Source organism: Miscanthus floridulus, chromosome 14 (genome assembly GCF_019320115.1).
Source record: "Miscanthus floridulus cultivar M001 chromosome 14, ASM1932011v1, whole genome shotgun sequence".
NCBI classification, from domain to species: domain Eukaryota; kingdom Viridiplantae; phylum Streptophyta; class Magnoliopsida; order Poales; family Poaceae; genus Miscanthus; species Miscanthus floridulus.
In genome coordinates this window covers 88747612-88769762 of record NC_089593.1, presented here as the reverse complement: position 1 = coordinate 88769762, position 22151 = coordinate 88747612, and the positions used below count along the sequence as shown (strand labels likewise).

The 22151-nt window shown below is 48.2% G+C and overlaps 4 protein-coding genes across 6 annotated transcripts; 1 reads left to right on the top strand and 3 right to left on the bottom strand.

The window, feature by feature from the left end:
- The first annotated feature begins 268 nt into the window (after positions 1-268).
- Positions 269-5096, top strand: LOC136505872 (BEL1-like homeodomain protein 7). Of its 2 annotated transcripts, XM_066501006.1 has the most exons (6): positions 269-793; positions 1714-1782; positions 2329-3327; positions 3542-3918; positions 4010-4070; positions 4376-5096. In XM_066501006.1, exons 3-6 carry the CDS (start codon positions 2452-2454, stop codon positions 5030-5032), a joined length of 1971 nt encoding a protein of 656 aa, XP_066357103.1. In that variant the 5' UTR covers positions 269-793; positions 1714-1782; positions 2329-2451; the 3' UTR covers positions 5033-5096. The 2 variants fall into 2 exon arrangements, with proteins under 2 accessions (XP_066357103.1, XP_066357104.1); XM_066501007.1 differs by lacking the exon at positions 1714-1782.
- Positions 5097-5819: 723 nt separating this feature from the next.
- LOC136505873 (uncharacterized) lies at positions 5820-11653 on the bottom strand. Its single transcript, XM_066501008.1, has 11 exons — positions 11499-11653; positions 11303-11374; positions 10006-10308; positions 9368-9507; positions 8789-8875; positions 8530-8652; positions 7734-7886; positions 7151-7252; positions 6516-6686; positions 6348-6427; positions 5820-6180 (listed from the first exon to the last, which is right to left on the bottom strand). The coding sequence occupies exons 1-11, from the start codon at positions 11551-11553 to the stop codon at positions 6153-6155; spliced, it is 1314 nt and encodes a 437-aa protein (XP_066357105.1). The 5' UTR covers positions 11554-11653; the 3' UTR covers positions 5820-6152.
- An 870-nt stretch (positions 11654-12523) lies between these two features.
- On the bottom strand, positions 12524-21905 carry LOC136505064 (uncharacterized). Of its 2 annotated transcripts, none has more exons than XM_066500155.1 (2): positions 21791-21905; positions 12524-13568 (listed from the first exon to the last, which is right to left on the bottom strand). In XM_066500155.1, the coding sequence occupies exon 2, from the start codon at positions 13535-13537 to the stop codon at positions 12830-12832; it is 708 nt and encodes a 235-aa protein (XP_066356252.1). In that variant the 5' UTR covers positions 13538-13568; positions 21791-21905; the 3' UTR covers positions 12524-12829. The 2 variants fall into 2 exon arrangements, with proteins under 2 accessions (XP_066356252.1, XP_066356253.1); XM_066500156.1 differs by lacking the exon at positions 21791-21905 and adding an exon at positions 20915-21778.
- On the bottom strand, positions 15173-15631 carry LOC136503938 (secreted RxLR effector protein 161-like). The gene has a single exon (XM_066498856.1). The coding sequence runs from the start codon at positions 15629-15631 to the stop codon at positions 15173-15175; it is 459 nt and encodes a 152-aa protein (XP_066354953.1).
- Positions 21906-22151: the final 246 nt, after the last annotated feature.

Genomic DNA, 22151 nt, shown 5'->3' with positions numbered 1-22151 from the left:
CACTAGGAGCACTGATGGAAGAAGTCATTAGTAATTTCCAATGCAATCTGCAGGTTTTCATCCTTGATCAGTAACTGAATGATTTTGTTTTTAATGCACAAGACAAATCCACCTAAATAAGCAGGCAGCACAAGGGTTGCTATGTGCTGCTGGAGCTGGATAGATAGAGAGAAAATGAGAGATGCCTAGGCCCTAGGCTTTGTCGTAAAGAAACAACTCGGCAAGTAGCTGCCGAGGGCTCCTACTCCTGTGGTGGTTACACCAGCAAATAACTCCAAGCTGCGAACAGTAGGGAAGGGGGTTAGTTAAAGGCAGTGTAATCCTGGCCTGCTCAGCCCAACAGCAACCAATTCATTTAATAAAAGGAGGAAAAAACATTTCTTTTGGAGGGAGGCACGCATTATTCCATATTTGGTGCTGTTGTTAGTGGGTGCTGCTAGCCAAGCACAGCTTCAGCTTCTTCTCCCACCCTTTTCCATATCACTCAAGGAGGAGAGGGAAGGAGGGAGCTCAGACTCTTGCTGGCTGCAGAGGAGGAGGTGGAGAGGAGGGAGAAACAGAGAGAGAAGGGAGCTCCATTTTCTTTCTGGAATTGTTATTTTATCCTGGGAAGGATCTGATTTTGTTCCCATATTGGGAGGATTGATTATCTTTCTCAGCTCTCCCCTTCTTACCCTCCCCTCGACCCTCAGCCTCAACAAGATCAGCTTTGCTGTGGAGGCAATCCCTGCCTGCCTGCCTTGTTGCCTGCTCCTCCAGTGCTCCCCATGAGAGGAGCACACCACACCTTCAGGTCCAGCTCGTCTTCCCTCCCATTTTCTTATTGCCTCGCCTTGTAACATCTGCACCTCCTCCATGGCTCCATGCTGCCGCAGCAGCAGGAGCAGACGAATTTCTTATCTCCGGTTCGCGGATGAAAAACACTCTGAATTCTGGTTCTCTTGCTGTTCTTGGATTCCCGGGCTGCTCTTGCTTACTTGGATTAGCAGAGTTGGTAGGGTGCTGCTGTTTCTTCTCTCTGAATTTGGAGGAAAAGATTGAGCTCTGATTTTACTTTAGTTGGATACGGATGATAAGATGATCTTTTCTTGTGCTGGCGTTGAGTTTTCTTGTAGAATCCAAAGCTCCCAAGGAGAAAAGATGCTCCTTTTTTACATTGAGGAGACATGCGTTCACCAAAGTTCTTCCCTTTCTTGCTCTACCAACTACTACTGATGCTCGCGAACCACATATCCGATTCGTTTGAATTCTTTGTTTCTAGCGTCCTCTTTTCCAACTGGCAACCCACTCGTTTCGTTGGGTATCTTGGCTAATAATTTGAACTTATTGGTCCTTTCGAGTTGGATTTATGACTGAATTTTACAAGTTTTCCTCGTTCCTCTTTGGATGTTTGCATGAATGAAAGCCAAGCTCTTAAAGCTCTGTTCCCTTTACTCCTAACCTTTTTTGTGGTACTTCTTGTGTTGTGTTGGAATTACTGCACCCCAAGTGCTTTTTCGACCAAGGAAATCTTACGTCTTTTCATCAGAATTAACTGCTGCTTTTGTTCTCTAGTACTAGTACTAGCTTGTAACAGCAAAGTTTTTGCCTTGGAGCTCTCTCCTGGTTTCACCCCCTTTTATGTCGTAAATAAATATAGTCTCTACTAGAAAGATTTTTTTTTGCCTCAAAACTGTGGACTAGGAGGCTAAGCAATTTTATCTCTTCTCCCAGATTGATCAGAAAAGGCTTTGTTCGAATTGGTAACACGCCCGTGAGGACCCAGTCTATTGATTAAACAAGGTACTGCATAGAAATGAGCAGTACTCTCAAGATTCTGCTTTTCAAACTCCAACAAGCTATTCGTTCAATTCTCCTTTCCATGAGATATAGTTTATATCCAGCCTCTTGTTCCGTTATTAAAAAAAAGTTTATATCCAGCCGTGTTTCTAAATAATATTGGCCCAATTATTTGATTTTGGTTTCTTGCGACGTGTGATTGTCTATCTTGGTATAACAAATGGAATTCACAAGCATATACTCTTGTTTATCATGATAACGGAGGCAGTGCTCTCGATCCAATCTAAAAGTGAAAGAGGACCACCTGTGCCTCCAGCCTGCCAATCGGCTCATCGAATTTTCAGTCCATATGTTCTCACTTCTACTGCAAATTTTGTATTAAACCCTTTTGCGTACAAAGTTTCTGTTGAATCCATTTCCGTTTCACTGAACTGCTTTGCAAATAAATTGGTGTGTCATTTTATTTAAACCGCAGAGAAGATAAACCTTATCAATCTTGAATTTTATTAAAGCTTCCTATCTGACCCACTTTGCTTCACTCAATTGCAGGAAAGCTGTAAGCGAAAGGTTTCTGTCGGCTGCTGAAAGTTGATTCATCAGTCAATTTCCAAGGTGGTTCTGCATACGCAGTATCTTTTGCAGTAATCTTGATCAGCGAGCGGCCAGAACTGTATGATGGCTACTTATTACTCGAGCCAGGGCAGTGAAAGGGACTCACAGAACATGTATTCTAGAGACCCCGGCAATGCATCCTATCCGATGCCATCGGCTCTAGGGAACTTGCTTTATCTGAACAATCCTGCTTCTGGACCAGCTTCTGGACCATACACAGAGTTCAGTGGCATTCTACAGTCCCAGCAGAATTGCATAGAGATGCCTGAACCTGGCCATCCTTCAGTGATGTCCCAAGACTCATCTGCAAGGGAGTCCGACATGCTTGGTTCCCACCAGGGGCAGCGCTCTTTCGGCCTAGTCAAAGATATGAAGAACGAGATGTTGATGCATATGATGGATGGATCACAGAGCAGTGCAGCTGATCTCATCCATGATGATGCCCAAAATGGTATACAGCTTGATTTTGGTGTTCTGAACAACCACGGCTCGTCGAACATTCCCTCGGTGCAAGGCCAAGGTTTATCTCTCAGCCTCAACACACAAATCCTGGCACCTTCCTTGTCATACTGGTCTGTCAAACCAGATATGTTGTCGCCACACTCTTACCATGATAGTCTTCGAGTCGATGACATCCGAATGAAGAGTATGCAGTCCGAGTTCTCACGGGCAATCCGGAACTCAAGGTATCTGAAAGCAGCTCAAGAGCTGCTTGATGAAGTTGTGAACGTTTGGAAGAACATCAAGCAGAAAGCCCAGAGAGAACAGGTAGAAGCAGGAAAGACGGATGGCAAAGAGACCGAGGGAGGGCCGAAAAGTGAGGGTGTGTCCTCTAATCCGCAGGAATCTGGCGCCAATGCAGCACCGGAGCTTTCTACTGCTGAGAAGCAAGAGCTTCAGAACAAGATGGCAAAGCTGATGGCAATGTTGGATGAGGTGGGTGACACTATTTGTCCACTATCACGTGCTTTTCTTTTGCAATAAAACTGCAACAGTCAACATCACTTCTTTTTTATTACTGTAGATACAGCGTTTCATAGCTTAGTGAGATTAGAACATGGATTCGTAGAGTTCATCCTGTAAGACTTTGGATAAAACGTTTATTTATTTTTATTTAACAACCATTTAATGCTGAGGAAACATATTCCAGGTGGACCAGAAATACAAGCACTACTACCACCAAATGCAAAGTGTGGTTTCGTCTTTTGATATGGTAGCTGGGCCTGGAGCTGCCAAGCCTTACACTGCAGTTGCTCTCCAAACAATCTCACGACACTTCCGGTGCCTCAAGGATGCTATCAATGATGAGATTAATGTCATCAGGAAGAAGCTCGGGGAGGAAGAAAATTCATCTGGCAAGGAGGGAAAACTAACTCGTCTCCGGTACATCGATCAACAGCTTAGGCAACAACGAGCTTTCCAACAGTATGGCATGATCCCACAAAATGCTTGGAGGCCACAGAGAGGGCTTCCTGAAAACTCTGTTACCATTCTTCGTGCTTGGCTCTTTGAGCATTTCCTTCACCCGTAAGCAGCTTCCCATGTGGCGCTTTATTCAGTATTCCTTGTGTTCTTCTTTTTCTTGTTCCTCACCATCTGTCATGACATTATCTTGCAGGTACCCTAAAGATTCTGAAAAATTGATGCTAGCAAGGCAAACAGGCTTGACAAGGAGTCAGGTAATGTTTCTTATTCGTATTTTTCCTGGTCCATATTCCAGTTCACATGTGCATAGCAGCTGATATAGTACTGCTGAATGCTGAATGCGCCTCAAACATGTAGTCAAATGCCAGAGGCTGTTCAGCATTATGGTTATTCTTGCCTTTGATGTTCCTATCCTGAAACTGTTGCTACTTGTATGATTTCATCGATGCATCTTGACAGAGGACAACATACCCTTTTACTAGATTAACATCTGCTTAAGTTATTTGGGTTTTACTATTCAATATCTCTATATTCTGACTGTACTTTCATGCCTCTCCAGATTTCAAACTGGTTCATCAATGCCCGTGTCCGCCTCTGGAAACCGATGATCGAGGACATGTACAAAGAAGAGATTGGAGATATCGAGCAAGACTCCAATTCTTCCTCCGACAACGCGTCAAGAAGCAAGGGCAAGATGGCATCTTCTGAAGACAAGGAGGACCTGAGAAGTTCTACGCCTCGGGTCTGCGAGAGCAGCCAGCTGAGCGAGTCAAGAGCCAGCATGAGGACCATGAACGTCAGCGGTGGAGCACCCATGGGATTCCAGAATGAGCCGAACCCTGACGACAGCTTCATGAACCTGATGCTGAAGGACCAACGATCAAACGAAGAAGATGGCGGCCTCCTCCTCCACAATGCTGTGGCGCAGCACCAAGATGAGAACGCCCGGTTCATGGCGTACCACCTGGCGGAACTTGGGAGGTACGGGAACGGCAATGTATCGCTCACCCTGGGGCTGCAGCACTCCAGCAGCAGCCTCTCGGTTCCGAACGCCCAGCAGAGCTTCCCCGGTGTCGGTGTCGGAGACGATGACATCTACAATGCCACCGCTCCTCTCGGTGTCAGCGTGGCGTCTTCGGACTACGAGTCGATGAACCAGATGGATCAACGGCAGCGGTTCGCGCAGTCACCCCTTCTGCATGATTTTGTGGCCTGAATGCTCATTTGCTCATACATCAGATGATTTGTAGCACCTGCCGGCCGGCCGGCCGGGTGAATAATATATATATACATATATATGCCTGAAAAGGAGCGTTGTTGGGTTGTAGCCTGTAGTTTCAATTGGATACAGATTGGAGGTATAGCAGGAAATGTAATATAGCGTAGGTGGTTGGGGTGATAGGGTAAAAAAAGGATCTTGTAAAGATGAAACACACTATACTATACGTGTAAAAGCTTGTGATTTGGGGTCACCATACTGTAAAGTAATGGCTACTTAGGCTCCAGGAATATATTGGTACATGATGAATGTTCGAATGGGACCGAGCCAGCTAGAGGAGCAATCAAGATTTAAAAGCATTTCTGTGAATTCATCACATCTAGTGTGCGATTGTTCTAGCTGCTGCAGACTCAAGAATCATGTTCAGATAACAGCTGCTAGAAACCTGCACTGCTCCAAGCTGTGCCATATCTATGAGTTGCATATCTCAGAAGAAGGTGCAATTGTTTCAAGTCTAGCAACCTATGAGATTTATGCAAATGCAAGAAGCAAAACATTTGGCCATATTTATGAGAACAAAACTGACGAGCTTCTAGTTTCAGGCCAGCTTGTTGCGTGTCAATTCTATCACCTCAGCAAAAGGAAAAGGCCGCACCTTGCGCAGTTCGTTTGCACTAGAAAAGTTCAATAACGCTACCCTTGGCACACTTCCTACTTGTAATTTGCTCCGATCAAACAAAACTACTAAGGCAAGCAAAAAATATATAAAGGGCGGTCAGGCATGTCGTCAAAAGCATCTCTGTGAATTCATCACTTCAGTTAACAGCTTCATCAAGCACTGCACCTGCACTGGCATGCTTCCGTACACAAGCAGGGCGTGAGAACGTTGTAGCTGCGGCTACCCCAATCATATCAAGATAGTTAGCAGCATATGGTGGTCTAAACTGCCGCTACCCTCCGTGAATTATACACTACAGAAAATAAGTAGCATCGTTTCAGGTCTAGCAACCTAGGTCGATGTAAAAGTAGGCAACCATCCGAGTGTTTTGTCAATTCTACGACAACAAAATTGAAGAGCTTCCAGTTCTGCGTCAGCTTCTTGAAGGCATCAACTACTTCAGGTGGTCTTGAGGTCCATCGCCTCCCTGCAACAACCAGTTAGTTGACCATAAGGACATGAAGCAAAAGAGGATGCCTAGACTCAGACAAGGTATTGGAGCACAGTGGAGCAACAGCTAGTAGCTACATACTATCCAGACACATCCATATCATTCTAGGAAATTAGGAGGAAAACATGGATTGGATCTCCTACCAAAGCAATTTCTCCATCTCTTCACTTTCAGGGTCCAACTCCAAGCCACGATTGAATGCATCATAAGCACTGTCATAATCCTGAGCAAGGCAAGTGCGTAGTCCATTTAGATAGCAGATAAGGAACAGCAGAGATTGTTAATCTGTATGTAATCTTCGGTTGTTGGACCTCCAGAAACATCAGGGCAGCTCCTTGCCGGTAGTAGGCCTTCCCCCACTTCGGGCGCAGATGTTTGCATTTCATAGCATCAAGCAAAGCCTTCTTTCCATCACCCAGGCGAAGCCAGCAAAGGCTCCTGTTTGAGAACAATGTAGCGTCGAACTGATCAACCTTCAAGGCCTGCAGTCAACAAGACAGTATCAAGTTCTTTTGCTGTCGCCACATCCTAGAAACCACCACTTAATTTAGAACAGTCATTTGCCATTTGCTCTGTAGGTAGGATGGACAAAATTGAAATGCCATGTAGAATGGCAACTCAAATGCAGAATTGCTCCAAAAGAAACCAGAGCAGGTATCAGGTATCATGTATTGCTGAGGTGATTCTAGTCTTTTTAAGGAGCCGCATGGGTAGTATAGTATAAATATAAAGATGTGACTGGGGAAGTTTCGATAAGTCAACTTATAACAAGATCACCCAAACAAAGGGAAAGGGAGTCAAGATGAACAGCTTTGGACCCCCACCAAAAAAAAAGGCAGGACAAACACAGGAAATCGTACATTGAGGGCACTAGGCAACGAAACACCAAAGGAAGAACATGATCCATGGATCTACCTCCAAATGAAAGTGATGTGTAAGAACATACCTGTGTGTAGAATACTGACGCGTTTAGATAATCCTCCTTACTAAATGCATCAGCTCCTTGTCTTTTCAGCTCGGACTTCTTCTTTTTGACAAATGCATCATCCTAAACAGCTCACAGCAAACTGAGTCAGACATAGGTCAAACAATCCAGTGCATGTAGACAAGAAGAGTCAATGGTATAACAAGTTGTTAAGGTGAAGTGGAACGATAAGGGAAACATTTTTTATCATTGTATTGCTTATCGCTGTAACAGTCCCAGTTCTTACTTTCCAATTCCAGACAGAAAAATAATCATTTGAGTATGTGTAAGAAAGAAAACTGGTCTACATGGTCCTTTGAATAGTATCAGAGTTAAGGAATCTCCTAAACCTATTCAAGAAAGCATCATTCAATCAAATAGGAGTTTAGGGAGCAGCTCAGATACATCTCTCATGCTATTAAACACACATGCATAGCACATTTGACAGGTCAATGGAAACTCATTGATTGTTGATTTCTCAAGTATGCAAAGTTATGACCATAATTGTACAGGGAATGAATGTGCACATGAGTGTTGATGATGCATGGTCTTGTTGATGGCATACCTCTAGTTGCATGACTTCCATGTATACATGCCTAATTACTCCGTTAACACTCCAATCTGCCACTGTTGGAATTTTGGAAGTGACAGGAAATAGAAGTTCAACATCTTCCCATGTACCATACTCAGCAGCCAATTCTATTGGCAGCCTGCCAAACTGTTGAGCAAACAAACATATTGAGGGGATGAAGTATAGAATTTTTAAAAGAAAAAGAATAACAAATTGAGCCTTCTCCAACTAAATACTATTAATTATTGAAGAACTATGCTCCAGCAGCAGCTACACTAAATCCTGAACAAAATCAAAGTAATCGCCCTAAATACTATTAATTCTTGAAGAACTATGCTCCAGCAGCAGCAACTCTAAATCCTGAACACAATCAAAGTAATCGCCTAACAAAGTACTTACTGATCCAGAATGCAAGCACTTCTGAATCCATTCCATACGCAGACCAATGCAATGACTATTAATTCACTACCGCCATAGCAGGTTAAGGAAACCTATTATGCTGCAACCATCTATATATTCCTGACATACTAAAATAAAAGACTCGCCAAAACAGTAATGAGGTTATGCAGAAAATAGGTAAGCCAGCAAAACAGTCAGACCACACCTTACTATTTACTTCTAAGCTCTAATAACACATAGACCTTGTTCCGTCATAAGAGCACTTTTGCATGGCATCATGTTTGCGTATTACATCATACCAGCATTGCATATGTGTATTAGACAGCGCTATGGAAGATATAAAATCAAGCAGATCACTATAGTGATGCATGCAACAAGAAGCAAATCTCACTGTGTCAGGAACATTTGGATTTGCACCAGCTTCCAACAAGCACTTGATAGCTTCAGTCAAACCTTTCTCTGCAGCTTTTGCCAAAGGATTATAAGATCCAAAACCATTCACATCAGCTCCAGCCTACAAACGTAATTTAAGACAAGGCAATCATACGCTTTCTCCATAAACCGATGACTAACACAGACTTAATTACATAACTAGACCCAGCATCAGTTACGGAAATTCTATTGCAGTCAGAATGCAGCAAACAGCTTACCTGAACCAAAAGTTTCAAACAAGGCATAGAAGAGTGTTTTAATGCCATGCTTAATGGTGTAACTTCATCATTCATACGCTCATTGGGCTGCAAGAACAAAAAAAATCAATATCAATTCTAAAATAAAAACCCGCACTTGAGAAGCAAAGAATTTAAAAAGGGCGTACCCAGTGCAGAGAGCTCCCGCTCTGTGCGGGGTCTGGGGAAGGGTGTTAGTGGCAAGCCTTACCCTCGCCTGTGCAATGCGAGGAGACCGCGACTCGAACCCGGGACCTTCCGGTCACAGGCGATAAGACTCTACCGCTTGCACCAGGCCCGCCCTTCAAAGAAGCATAAAATTTCAGATGAAAAAAACAATAGTATCCTATTGAAGTGTAGGTTATATGTTCCTAATGTCCTATTTGAGTTTCAGGACCTCAGAGCTGCTTATGTCTGGGTGCCCAGTTACCCATGTCTTTGATCAGGGTCACACATCAGCAGCTCAGAGAAACTGAGAATACAACTGGGAACAATGGGAGAGAGCAGTGAACCGTGCAGCTTCCAGAGCAAATAAAAATAAGAGTTATAGTTAGCACATACATCTGCACCATGCTCCAATAAAATCTTCACAATGCTAGGATATCCTCTGAAAGTAGCAATGAGCAGTGGGGTCAAGCGACTTGATTCCCCATCAACACTAACTCCTTTAGAAAGCAGGAATTTGGCTATTTCAGACCGCCCTGAAGAAACATATGAAAAAACAGATGGTCACAGAATGTATAGTTAATAAAGGATTTCTGGGGAAATAAGTTTCAAATTTCAATGGCGCTACAACAAATAAGCTGTTTTCGATCACAATTCCTTGAAGGACATACATGGAATGATGGAAACCAATGATTATCCTACTAGATTAACAAATTATGAATTATATCTACAGAAAAGGCATCTTTTTTCTCAAAGCAAAGAGAAAGCTATAGCTTTTTTTTCTTTGAGGGTGAAAGAGAAAGTTATAGCTTCAGTAACTAGAACCAAGCACATGAAAAATAATATCCTGACGGAAGACACATGAATTAATTGAGAAATACAGTGCTTACAAATGATGATACATAGATTTCAAACAGAATATTTTATGTAATTGAGGGCAGACAATTTGAAATGCTGTGACAAATATGAAAAACACTTTCTGAAGACAATATAGCATGCACACATTAATTGACAAAAGCTTGTAAAGTCCATACCGCCCTCTGCAGCTGAATGAAAAAGACTCATTCCTTTATGCTGATGATGAACATCAGCGCCGTGATCAACAAGAAACCGCAAGGCTGGCAGGTTCCCATATAGCATGGCATGCATCACGGGCGTGAAGCCTCGCAGGGTATCAGCCTTGTTGACGTCAATTTTGAGATCCTTGACCAGATACTGGAGGACAGGCATGCAGCCACTGTCACAAGCGGCGTGGAGGGCGTACGTGCCGAGGAAGTGGGTGTTGGCCAAGGTGTCCTGAAGCCCTTTCCCCTCAGTGTCAATGATCTTTGCGATCTCTTCAGTGATGAAAAGAATGAGATGGAGGGGGAGAAAACAGGAAAAGGGAATAATTTAGTTACGAATCATGGTAAGAGCATGTAAATCAGGAAGCACTAACATTTTCTTTAAACATCACAATTTTATTCAAATCAAAATGAACGAAACTCTGCCATGTGCAGCACCAGAGCTAGCATCGAGGTAATTAGTAGTTAAGATGCTTTTGTGATTGGCAGTACAAGCTGTCAAATTTACAGTAACTGAAGCATACATGAGCAAAAGAAAAACATCCATATGACCATATATAACTAACAAACTTCTCCATTTCATTCCCTTCATGATAGCCATGCAAATTTTGGTGGAGACGCACCAAGCCATGTGCTTAGAATTAGGAAAGTCCAAACACATGCACCAATTGATCAGTGTAACGATTAAACACCTAATCTGACAGTAACACACAGATGGAACGAATCCAATGCATTTCCCCCCTAACTTTTAGGGACGAATCATGGAAAGAGCATACAAACCAGAAAGCCCTAACTTTTTGTTTGAAGACCCCATTTTCATTCAATCAAAATGAAACTCTCCTAAGTCCCATGTCGAGGAGCAGAGCTAGGTTCAAGGCAATCACTGTAGTAGCTAAGATGCATTTGTGGTTTGCAGTACAAGCTGTGATTTTTTTTTTTTTTTTTTTTTTTTTTTTGCAATAACTGAACCATACATGATCAAAAGAAAACATCTGTATGTATGACCGTATATAACTAGCAAACTTGTTCATTTCATTTCCTACATTGCGGCCATATAACTTGTGGTGGAGAACTGGAGATGCACCAAGCCGTGTGCTTGGAATTAGGTAAGTCCCAACACAGCACATGGATCGATCGATCCGTGTAAAGATTAAACCCCCTAATCTGACAGCAACACTTCCCCTAACGCAAAAGGCAAAAAAGGCAAAACCCTGAGCCGTGGCGCGGTGTACCGGGGGGTGAGGGGGTTTACGCAGGCAGCACGTACCCTTGAGGCGGCGGATGTCACCGTAGTAGGCGGCGACGAGGAGGCCCGCCTCGGGAGGCCAGTTATCCCAATCTGCTCGGAACCAGAATCGCAAATGCAGCAGCAGTCAGTGAGTGAGATGGGGAGGGTTTAGCGGATTCCGAAGAAGAAAAAAATCGATCGGGGGAGCAAGGCAAAAGCAAAGCACACGACGAACCTTTGCCGAGGACGAGGTCGAAGGCGTCCGGCAGCGACACCTCCCGGCGCGGCATCCTCTCTCCTCTCCGGTAGCGGTACGGCAAGCTAGGGTTGGCTCAGGCGGGGCGGCCTCGAATGGATCGATCGAGCGAGCGGAGAAGAGAGTGGTTGGGGTATGGGGGTGGGCAGTGAGTTAAAAGGAGGAGACAGGCGGGAGGGCAGTGCGAGCTCGACACGTGTGCTCCCACCCTCTGTGGCTCTGCCTCTGGAACAGGGGGTTAGCGATTTTTTTTAAATAATAGTTTTTAATGATTAATCGTAAGCCTAAGTACCTATCGGCATCTGGTGAGCCGATAGGATCCTGTCGATACCTCCGTACCCAGTGGCACCTGTGCTCGGCCTTGCCGACAGGGAGCGGCCCGCCTGACCTGTCGGCCTTCCAAGGACCGTTGGGCAGCCGACAAGCTGTTATATATTAAATTTTTATATAACAATATCTAGATTTGCTATTAATCATTAAAAAATATTATTTAAAAAAGTTTCGAGTTGCGTGGCCCACAAGCCAAACAAACTCAAGGAAGGTGTTGCATTCATCCTTTCAAATTGGGATCAAATCGCGTTTGACACGAATGTTTTCATTGTTTTTTGGGTACTGGGATCAAATCGCATTTGACACGAATGTTTTCATTGTTTCTTTGTACCAAAACAAATACATGTAATTATCGCTAACGATTTGTTAGCCAATGAGTAATGAAGTGATGCCCAGTTTAAAAATAAAAAACAAACAAATACAAATTACTTCCTGCCATCAGCAGCAGCTGGGATGAGGATCATGCACTCTGCTGCAAAACCATTTGCCTATGACTAAACAAAATACGCAAACACCTAAGCTCAGGGCTTTAGCTAGCGCCATTTCACACAAAAACAACTGCGACTATAAACGCTGGCCCGAATAACTTACCAGAGGTTGAAATTTATCCCCTCCTCTCAACAATTGCATACCCTCCCCGTCCGGTGGCCAAAAGAAAAAAGAAAAGCCTTTGCTACATGTCATTCGAACACAGCCTCCAAATTATTATTCATTACAATGTAAATGTATGTTCAAAACCACAGTATACATGTAGGTGTCCACTGAACCACATCCAAACAGTATGTACAACAACAATTCTGCTATCAACACTTCCATGTAAACGCGCTGCTCTGAATAATTCAGTTTCAGTCGTGTTGTATATGGAGAGGGCAAGATAAATGCACACAGCAGCATCACAACGTATCTGCAATTGTCTCTCTCTTACTACTCCTTGTTACCAGGAAGGCAACAACAATATGACACCAACCAACAGGCAAAGCCTAGAACGTGATGAGGCTCGCAATCACCAGAACGCCGACCAGGATGAGCAGCGCCTTGAGGTACACATCCGCCTGCTGCTGCTGCTGCTGTCCGTGCTGACCGTGCCGAGGAGCGGCGGCGGCGTGGGCATGCCCTCCAGCGTGCCCGCCATGAAACGCGTGGCCATGGCCGTGACCGTATCCATAAGGGAACCCGGCTGGCTGGCCATAGGCGGTGGCATCCGGGAACCCATGCACCTGGAAGCTGAGCAGCGGGAACAGCCCCCCGAACGCAGCCGAGAAGGTGTAGTTCCCCCACCGCGCGTTCGCCGGTGGGATGCCCCCGTCCATGAACCACGGGTTCGGGTTGGCGTTGGGGAAGTGGGTGTTGGGATCGGCCTGCGGAGCCGTGGCAGGCCTCTGTCCAGCCGGACGGTCGGGGATGTCTGCCCCGGGGGCGTTCTTGGACCTCGGGTCGACACGGTCCTTGCCACGGCCGTAAAGGGGGACGAGCTTGTCCTCCTCGACGATGGCCTTGCACACTGGGCACTCGGGGGAGTGCGAGTGGATGTGCAACCATTTGTAAAGGCACGGCCAGCAGAAGAGGTGCCCACACAGCGTCACGATCGGCTCCTGTGGCAGCTCGAAGCATATGTTGCACTCGAAGCTACCCCCAGCATCAGCGCCACTGCTGCTACCGCTTGTTGATTCCCCAACATTGGCCGCCATGTCGAGTGCTCTTGGAACTGATATTACCTACCTGCAACAGATGGAAATTGCCACAATTGTCAGGCACACAATTCCTCTTGGAAGACAGGAATCGAATTGCAAAATTCAGAAGTACATATATTGTCAGGGAGGTTCGCTCAGGGTATTTGCAGTGATCGGCAGCTAACATACTCATCCGTTCTATTTTTAGGTGTTGTCCTATACAGTCATAGTACCATGTATGTAATGTGTTGGTTTTGAACTGGAATTTACCATCCAGTGTGTATTTTAGAGGCAAAGCTCTTAAAAGCCATCCGGGAAGTTGATTAGCCACAGTGAACCCACTAGTTAGACCATAAAAAATCTAGATGTTTTCGGAAATCAGCCGCCCAACCAACCAATCAGGAGCATATTTCTTGAAGAACAATTGTCTTGGCATCCATCAGAGCAGTTTATGCTAGTACTGGAGAGCTAGGAGCTCCATGGCCCATACTCTTGTCTTAAGATATACCCAGACAACTATTTACACTTCCTAGAGCGCATGCATGCCATCCGTACAACGAGTCTACTTGGCCGATAATAGGTGGAAAGGAAGAGCTATGTTTACATGTTCCTAGTTGTTTGGTTCATACAAAAAAGGTAGAACTGAGTACAAATAACGGTAGTAGACTGTGTTGGTCCCAGGCTGTCCTACACAAGTCAGTAGTAAGCTTACCAGCACACTCACTCACTATGACTAGAGGCAGAAAAAGATATTGAGAATAACTCACACACACAGCGCAAGCCCAGCGCTGACCAAAAACTCTGCTTCTGGATGTGACAAACTGAACTACTCTTTTGCATTACCTTAGGTGTGATATATATACAAGTGCTAGTACCTCTACCAGGTACATAGTTGTTGGTGAGTATACCAACTACCTATTCCTAAGATACACCAACTACTCCTAGTATTAGCAGTACAAACCTTCGATCAGCCCACTAACAACACATGGCTGATGTAATAGCTACCAACTAATGTACTAGAGGTGGTAACCTAGAGACGGTGTGTAAAGTTGGTGTGTATGCTGTTGTATGGCTATATAAGCCTTTTATCCCCTTTCTTAATGCAATGATACGCAACTCTCCTGCGTATTCTAGAAAAAATGTACTAGAGGCAACTCTCCTGCATATTCCAGAAAAAATGTACTAGAGGTGGTCTATTGCCATACTGCTACAATAGTAGAGACTGGACAGCCGAGCTAACCAAATGCAAACTCTGCTGCAGCAAGAGAGAGAGAGATCAGCAGCAGATTATGTATTACAATTCTTCCCCTAATCCAGCTGCTAAATCGATGCCTTGACCTCATCCATGCCAATCATCTTCCTCAGCTCCATGAACCGCAGGCGCCCGAGTGACTTGGTGAGCATGTCAGCGAGCTGTCTGCCGGTCTCGACGAACTCGATGACGATCTACCCTCCATCGATGCAGTCCCGGAGGAAGTAGAACTTGATGTCAATGTGCTTGCTCCGATCGTGGAGGACAGGGTTCTTGGCGAGGGCGATGGCGGGCTGGTTGTCCACCATCAGAGCTGACGGGTTAGCTTCCTCGCCGGTTAGCTCACCCAGGAGCCGGTGCAGCCAGACAGCCTAGCACATCGCCGTGGCTGCTGCGACGTACTACACCTCACACATCGACAGCGCCACGATCTTTTGCTTCAGCGACTGCCAAGCAATGGGGGTCGCTCCAAGGAAGACGAGCACGCCGGAGATGCTCCGTCGTCCATCAATGTCGTCTGCCATGTCCGCATCGCTGAAGACAGTGAGCTCCGGCTCACCTTCCTTTGTCTCGGGGGGTGCCTCACTGAAGACCGTGAGCCGCAACCCACCCTTGCCGCCACTCTTGGGGAAGATGAAAGCTTGATCGAGCATCCCCTTGACGTAGCGCAGCAACCTTTTCACCGCCGTCCAGTGATCCCCGTGCGGGTCCTCCATGAAGCGGCTGACGTACACGACCGCGAATGCGATGTCCGGCCGAGTGTGCATGAGGTAGCGCAGCCCTCCGACGATGCTCCGGTAGCGTGTCGCGTCCACCTTCGCCGCCATGCTGTGCTTGGACAGCTTCAGCCGCTCCTCCATTGGAGTTACTCACGGCTTGTATTCCGCCATGCCGCTGCGCTCCAGCAGCTTCTCCGCATAGGCGCACTGGCCAGGGAGATGTGCTCCTTCCCCTGCCTCACCTCAATGCCGAGGTAGTAGGAGAGCGCGCCGATATCGCTTATTTTGAAACGAGCAGCCATCTCGCGCTTGAAGCCATCAATGTCCTCCGCCCGCGCTCCAGTGACGATCAAGTCGTCCACATACACGCCGACGACGAGCTCCTTCCCTCGTCGCCGCATGTACAACGCGTGCTTTGTGGCGCAGCGAGTGAACCCAAGCTCGCCCAAGGTGGCGTCGAGCTTGGCGTTCCACGCCCGAGGGACCTGCCGCAGCCCGTAGAACGCCTTGCACAGCTTGAGCACCTTGTGCTCAGCGCCCATGACGGCGAAGCCCAGAGCTTGCTTGACGAAGACCGTCTCCGCAAGCTCGCCGTTGAGGAACGCAGACTTGACGTCGAGGTGGTGGATGCGTCAATCCTTCGCTGCTGCCATGGCCAACAGCAAGCGAACGGACTCCATTCACGCCACCGGAGCAAAGACTTCCTCGAAGTCAATGCCCTCACGCTGCATGAAGCCGCGGGCGACGAGCCAAGCCTTGTATTTGACAATGGCGCCGCGCTCGTCCCGCTTCACCTTGTAGACCCACTTCAACCCGTCGGCCTGCAGCCCAACGGTGGATCCACTAGCTCCCATGTCCCGTTGTCCTCGATGGTCTTCATTTCTTCCAACATCGCCCGGCGCCAATTGGTGTCGCGTTCGGCCACTGCAAACATCGGTGGCTCCTCTGCACTGATGAGAAGCGGCTCTGGATCGTCGAGCAGCCGACTCGCCAACCCAGGAGCTCCCCCTTTGCCGACGATGTTGCCCACCCACCTAAACCGAACCTCCTCGCCGTCATGGAAAGCGTCCATGTACTCGTCGATGTCGGTGGGTGGAGAGGTGAACTCGATCGGTGGTCCATGGCCTCCCTGTTCTGCCGGAGTGGTCGGCATCGCTGCTGGACCGCTCGGCACCACTGCCGGAGTAGTCGGATCCACTGCTGAAGTGGTCCGCATCACTCCTAGAGTGGTCGGCTCCACTGCTGGAGAACTCGGCACCCCCTCTGGAGTGGTCGGCATTGCTGCTGGACTGCTGCTGAAGTGCTCGGCACCACTCACACGCGACCGGACGCGTCCGCTCTTGCACGACCGTACACAGACCAGCCAGAGTCCAGTCGTTTCCAGAGAGCTCCCCGAGTCTCTGTTTTGCGACCGGACGCGTCCGCTCCCTCACGACCGGACGCAGCACCTGAGTCCGGTCATTCTCCGACTGCCACGCGTCACTGTTGTTCCTCACGCCAACATGTCAGCGTACGTCAGCACTGACCGGACGCAGACCCTGAGCGTCCGGTCACTCTTCGCGCCAGCGTTCGGTCACAAGACCGAGACCGCGCGTTCACTGCTGCCACTAACCGGACGCGCCGGTCCAATTAAGGCTAGCGTCCGGTCACTCACAGTAACCTCCTTTCGCCTACATTTCTTCCAATGTTTTCAAGGCAGTAAGGCGAGGCGTGGTGACTAACTACCGCCTTACGCTTAAGCGAGTAAGGCGTAAGGCGAGGCGACGCCTTAACAGCTTAAGAAAAATTTAAAACAGCAGCTCAGAGCAGTAGATGGTGAAGAGAAAAAAAAGGAAAAAGGAAAAAGAAAGGAGGAGGAGTAAGAATAGGTCTGGCCCAGCCCATCAGCCAGCCCATGCGCCCCTCACCCACCATACATGTCTTCATCTCTCTGCTCCCAAATCCCCAATCCTCTCCAGACTCCAGCGCCGCCGCAACTCTCCTGACTTCTGACTTCCGCCTCCGGCCTCTGCCCCTCCCTCTATCTCTTCCCTCCCTCTCTTCCAGATGCGGGCGCAGCTGCATGGCTTCCTGAGATGGAAGAGGGCACGGCTGCATGGCTCGGCTGCGGACGGCCGAGCGGCAACTTCCCCCGGCACCAGCAGCGAGGATGAATGCGGCGACGCGGGTGAGATACGGCTTCCTCTTCCTCACCCGCTCACTAGGGTCCCCGCGCGCCTGCTCTCTCTGCGCTCTGTTTCTCCCGCGGGCTAGCTCTCTCTCTGCGTGCGCCTGTTTCTTTCATGCGCTCGCGCTCTCTCTTTCCTTTTTTTCGCGTTGATTCTCCTGCGTTTTCCCACTGTCCAGAGCAGAGGCTTCCTCGTATGGCGCCCGCCATGCGCGATTTGGATGCCAAAGCGACGTTTTTTGCACGCCTCGGCTGTAAGGCGGACGCCACACGAATCTAAGGCGAGTCGTCTGCTAAGGCGTCGTGCGTGCAGCGCCTTGGCGCTTAAGCAACGCCTTAAAAACACTGGTTTCTTCACCGAGTTGATCAATATCAACTCCAACTTTTTCTCCTTTGTAAATGTGCCAACACCACCAATTGTACACCACCATGTGTATGTGTGTTAGCATTTTCACAATCATTTTCCAAAGGATTAGCCACTCAACTTGCCACGTCACTCGATCCTAACGACAATGAAAAATTAGATCACTCGATTGGCACTAGATAACCTATATACAAACAAGTTTGTCCCTCTTGATAGTACGGCCATCTATTCCAAACCCGGTCATCAACTTATCTACACACCTATGACCGGTGAAATAAAATACCCTAGGTTATACCTTTGACTTGCGTATTCCATTCCATCTCCTCCAATGTCGATGCAACACATGCAACAACACGATCAACAATGAGATGATCCACTTTATATCATCACGTGATCATATTGGTTCATCGATCTTGACTTCACTTACTTTTCACCGTTGCCTTCGTCCATCGACACCAAGTCTTGCTCAAGCTTCACCGCCACGCGGTCCATCGCTCCAAAGCCTCCAACTTGTACTTCACGCTTGCAACCGGTCCATCAAGCTAAGTCATGTCTTGATCTTCTCTACCTTGATCACATGACTCAATGTCATGTCTCATGTGCAATGAGCTCCTTCATCATCACATGTGTGAGCATTGCAACATCTCCAAGCAATTTTCACCTTCATAGCATATGTTGCTCACATATATGTACATGTGGACTAATCACCTGTGTATCTCACATAAACACAATTAGCCCACCTAGGTTGTCACTCAATTACCAAAATCACACAAGAACCTTTCACACGGCTCCTCCGTGTGCCGTGCAGCAAAGCAGATGGGCTGCTCCACCTTCAAGTCGAGCAGATACAGCCGGTTCCGGGACCTCTTCACCTTGGCGAGAAGTCGTTGCTCCCGGTCCCTGAACCTAAGGACGTCGTCCTTGATCAATACCTCGCTGCCGCGCTCATCCAGCTGGTCAATGCTGATGATGCTTGAACGTAGCTGCGGGATGTAATATACATCCGTCAACGCGCGGTGCTCGTCGTTCTGACACCTGAAGATGATGGTGTCGCGCCCTCGGATCGCCACCCTTGAGCCGTCACCGAACTTCACCGTGCCGGTCACGTTGCCGTCGAGCTCAGAGAAGGCTTCCTTGGAGCCCGTCATGTGGTTGCTGACGCCGGAGTCCAGGTACCACCGTTACTCCTGCTCGCTGCCCACACGTCCGAGGTGGACTTCGGCGCGCGGTTCGTCGAGGTTGACAGCCTTCAGAGCCTTGCCGTGCCCTTCCACCGCCATCACCTCTCCCTTCTCCTTGGCCTCAACGTCGTGCAGTGCATAGAACATCGCCATCAGGAGAGTGGCCTCATCATCCTCATCAGCTTGCGCTAAATGAGCCTTGACCTTCTTCTCCTGTTTGCGATTTGGGCACTCCTTTGCCTAATGGCCCGTCTTCCCGCAGCGCCGACAAACGTTGGGCTCGACCTTCTTCTTCTTCTCCGAAGAAGCCTTGTCGCGACGCTTGCCATCACCACCGCGGCTGGAGGAGGCTTCCTCAGACTTCTTCTCCTTCATCTGGGCAGCCCACTCCTCCTCTGTCAGCAGCAGCTTGCCGCTGTCCGTCGTTGCTATGGCCTGCTCCATGCGCTCGTCCACCGCCCGCAGACGGCCTGTCACATCCTCAATGGTGAGGGTGGACAAGTCCAGCATCGTCTCTATGCAGAGAGCAATCTGGATGTACTTCACCGGCACGGAGTGGAGGTACTTGGAGACCGTCTCTTCTTCGTCGATGGTGACGCCGTGGCTCCTCAGCTTGGTGATGAGCGACTATAGGTGGAGGGAGAAGTCCTCCACCGACTCACCATCCTTGAACTTGAGGTTGACGTACTCCTGCTTCAGCAGCTGGGCCGTCGCCTTCTTTGCGCGGTCGGAGCCGACGCGCATCGCTGTAATGGCCTTCCACGCTTCCTTAGTAGAGTTCTTCACCCCCAACGGCTCCCTGTATTCCGCTGGCACAGCAGCGAGGATAGCCTCCAATGCTGACATGTCTTCTTCGTTGTCGGTGCCCTTGTCAATGGCATTCCAGAGTCGTCGGGCTCTGAGCTTGACCTTCTTGGTCACCACCCACTCGCCATAGTTGGTGCGAGTCAGCGTTACCCAACTGGTGCCGCTGACCTCCTGCACCGTGCGCACGACGACCTCCTATCGTGGCTGGGCAGCCACAGCAGCAACACTGCTGTCACCCATCTCCGAACCGTCCGTCATCGCCAACGGTTTGTCCGGCGACGACGCTTGTACGGCTCCGATACCACTTGTTGGTTCCTCAGCTGCCCTACACAGATAAGCCGTAAGCTTACCAGCACACTCACTCACTATGGCTAGAGGTAGAAGAAGATATTGAGAACAGCTCACACACACAGCACAAGTCCAGCGCTGACCGAAAGCTCTGCTTCTGGATGTGGCAAACTGAACTGCTCTTTTGCATTGCCTTAGGTGTGATATATATACAAGTGCTAATACCTCTACCAGGTACATAGTTGTTGGTGAGTACACCAACTACCTACTCCTAAGGTACACCAACTACTCCTAATACTAGCAGTACAATGCTTAGATCAGCCCACTACCAAAACATGACTGATGTAATAGCTACCAACTAATGTACTAGAGGTGGCGTATTGGCATACTGCTACAGCAGTAGAGACTGGACAGCCGAGTTGACCAAATGCCAACTCTACTGCAGCAAGAGAGAGAGATCAACAGCAGATTATGTCTTACAGACTGTTCGAGGTCTTTTGCTTTCCTCTTTTTGTTTCTTCTGTCGGTACAAACTACTGCCTGCGTTAGAGACAGTAGCAAGCAAATATAGAAGTGTGTCCATGTCCAAAAAGAGTAAAAACAAATGTATGGCGCACCTGTTTCAAAGGTGTAGCCTAGGCATCCAAGCGTACTCAGCTCGCCTTGTGAAACAGTGTCACCTTGTCGCCTAGGCATCACCCCCAGGCACCGCCTAGGCATCCAGGCAGACCCAACACACACCTGGCCGTCTAGCTGCCTTTGGAACCATGATGGCACATAGGGACTGTATGCACATTGGTGTACCGACTTGAACAGAATAGGGAAGCAGAGGAACTACTAAGACTAGGACAGAAATACTGCGTACTTTACTGATGAAACAGAGCTTTGTTTTTCTTTCAGTCCCCAACCTGAGGCTGAGGCCTGCAATCAGCTCTAGTTGGCACTCCATGAGCACGAGCACTATAACAGCAGCATAACGAAGCAGAAATGATGGATGCCGTCTGCTGTTGCGCATATGGAGGAGGAAGCAAACAACTAGAGTAGAACGGAAACTACAGTATGGTGGAAATTAGAGCTGAAATCGCAAGTGAGGGTGAGTGCTCCGCTCCACCCAGGGAGAGATGGATGGAGTGGAAGGAGCCCTAGCACTAGCAGAAGAGATCTGAAACCCCCATCCCATCCCATTCCTGTCGAGGAGATGACATCGCGGCAGGAATCGAGGAAAAACAACAGCCGAGGCGACCGATCTGACTCGTAGTAACAAGTAGCAAGAAAGCTAACGTAGCGGCTGGTGCCCGCCCAGCCCAGGCACAGCCGACGGACGGAACCGGAATCGGGCGGGGAACGCAAGAAATCCGGCGAGCCGGCGTTCTGATCTGACTTACTCCTAGTCCTAGTGCTAGTCAATCTGTAGCAGCAGCAGGAGGAATCCAGCCGTGCGGGAGCAAGCAGAGGGAGGGATGGAGGAGAGGGAGAGTGTCAGCGGAAGTTACCGGCGGTGGCGTGGGAGACGGACGGAGACGGAACACCCAGTAGATGCGAGAAGCTTTTCGAGGCGTGCGACGAGAGGGCAGGCAGACGGGGACGGGATTTGCCTGGACCTGGACGCGCCGCCACTAATTAGTACAGTAGCATTTTTTTAACTGAACTTATTAATTAGTTTAAAATTAATGATAATCACGGTGTCGGTGAGTACGTGTGAACTCGCAATGTCAACGGGGAATTTCCCGTCAGGGTTACTGTCCCATCTCCGTCCCCGTGGGGGCAAATTTTCCCCATCCCCGCCCCCGTGAAAGCTCACAGGAAGCGCTTCTTCCCCATTCCCGTCCCTGCTCGGGGATTTAATCCCCACGG

Bases quoted from the DNA above. Each gene is read 5' to 3' on its own strand.
- LOC136505872 (XM_066501007.1), top strand. From the start codon at position 2,452: ATGATGGCTACTTATTACTCGAGCCAGGGCAGTGAAAGGGACTCACAG. The intron at 3,328-3,541 runs GTGGGTGACACT...AACATATTCCAG, and splicing joins TGATGGCAATGTTGGATGAG to GTGGACCAGAAATACAAGCA. The intron at 4,071-4,375 runs GTAATGTTTCTT...ATGCCTCTCCAG, and splicing joins CAGGCTTGACAAGGAGTCAG to ATTTCAAACTGGTTCATCAA.
- LOC136505873 (XM_066501008.1), bottom strand. From the start codon at position 11,553: ATGCCGCGCCGGGAGGTGTCGCTGCCGGACGCCTTCGACCTCGTCCTC. The intron at 11,375-11,498 runs GTTCGTCGTGTG...GGTTCCGAGCAG, and splicing joins CGACCTCGTCCTCGGCAAAG to ATTGGGATAACTGGCCTCCC. The intron at 6,687-7,150 runs GTATGTTCTTAC...TGTTGACTGCAG, and splicing joins CGTCAGTATTCTACACACAG to GCCTTGAAGGTTGATCAGTT.
- LOC136505064 (XM_066500155.1), bottom strand. From the start codon at position 13,537: ATGGCGGCCAATGTTGGGGAATCAACAAGCGGTAGCAGCAGTGGCGCT.
- LOC136503938 (XM_066498856.1), bottom strand. From the start codon at position 15,631: ATGGAGGAGCGGCTGAAGCTGTCCAAGCACAGCATGGCGGCGAAGGTG.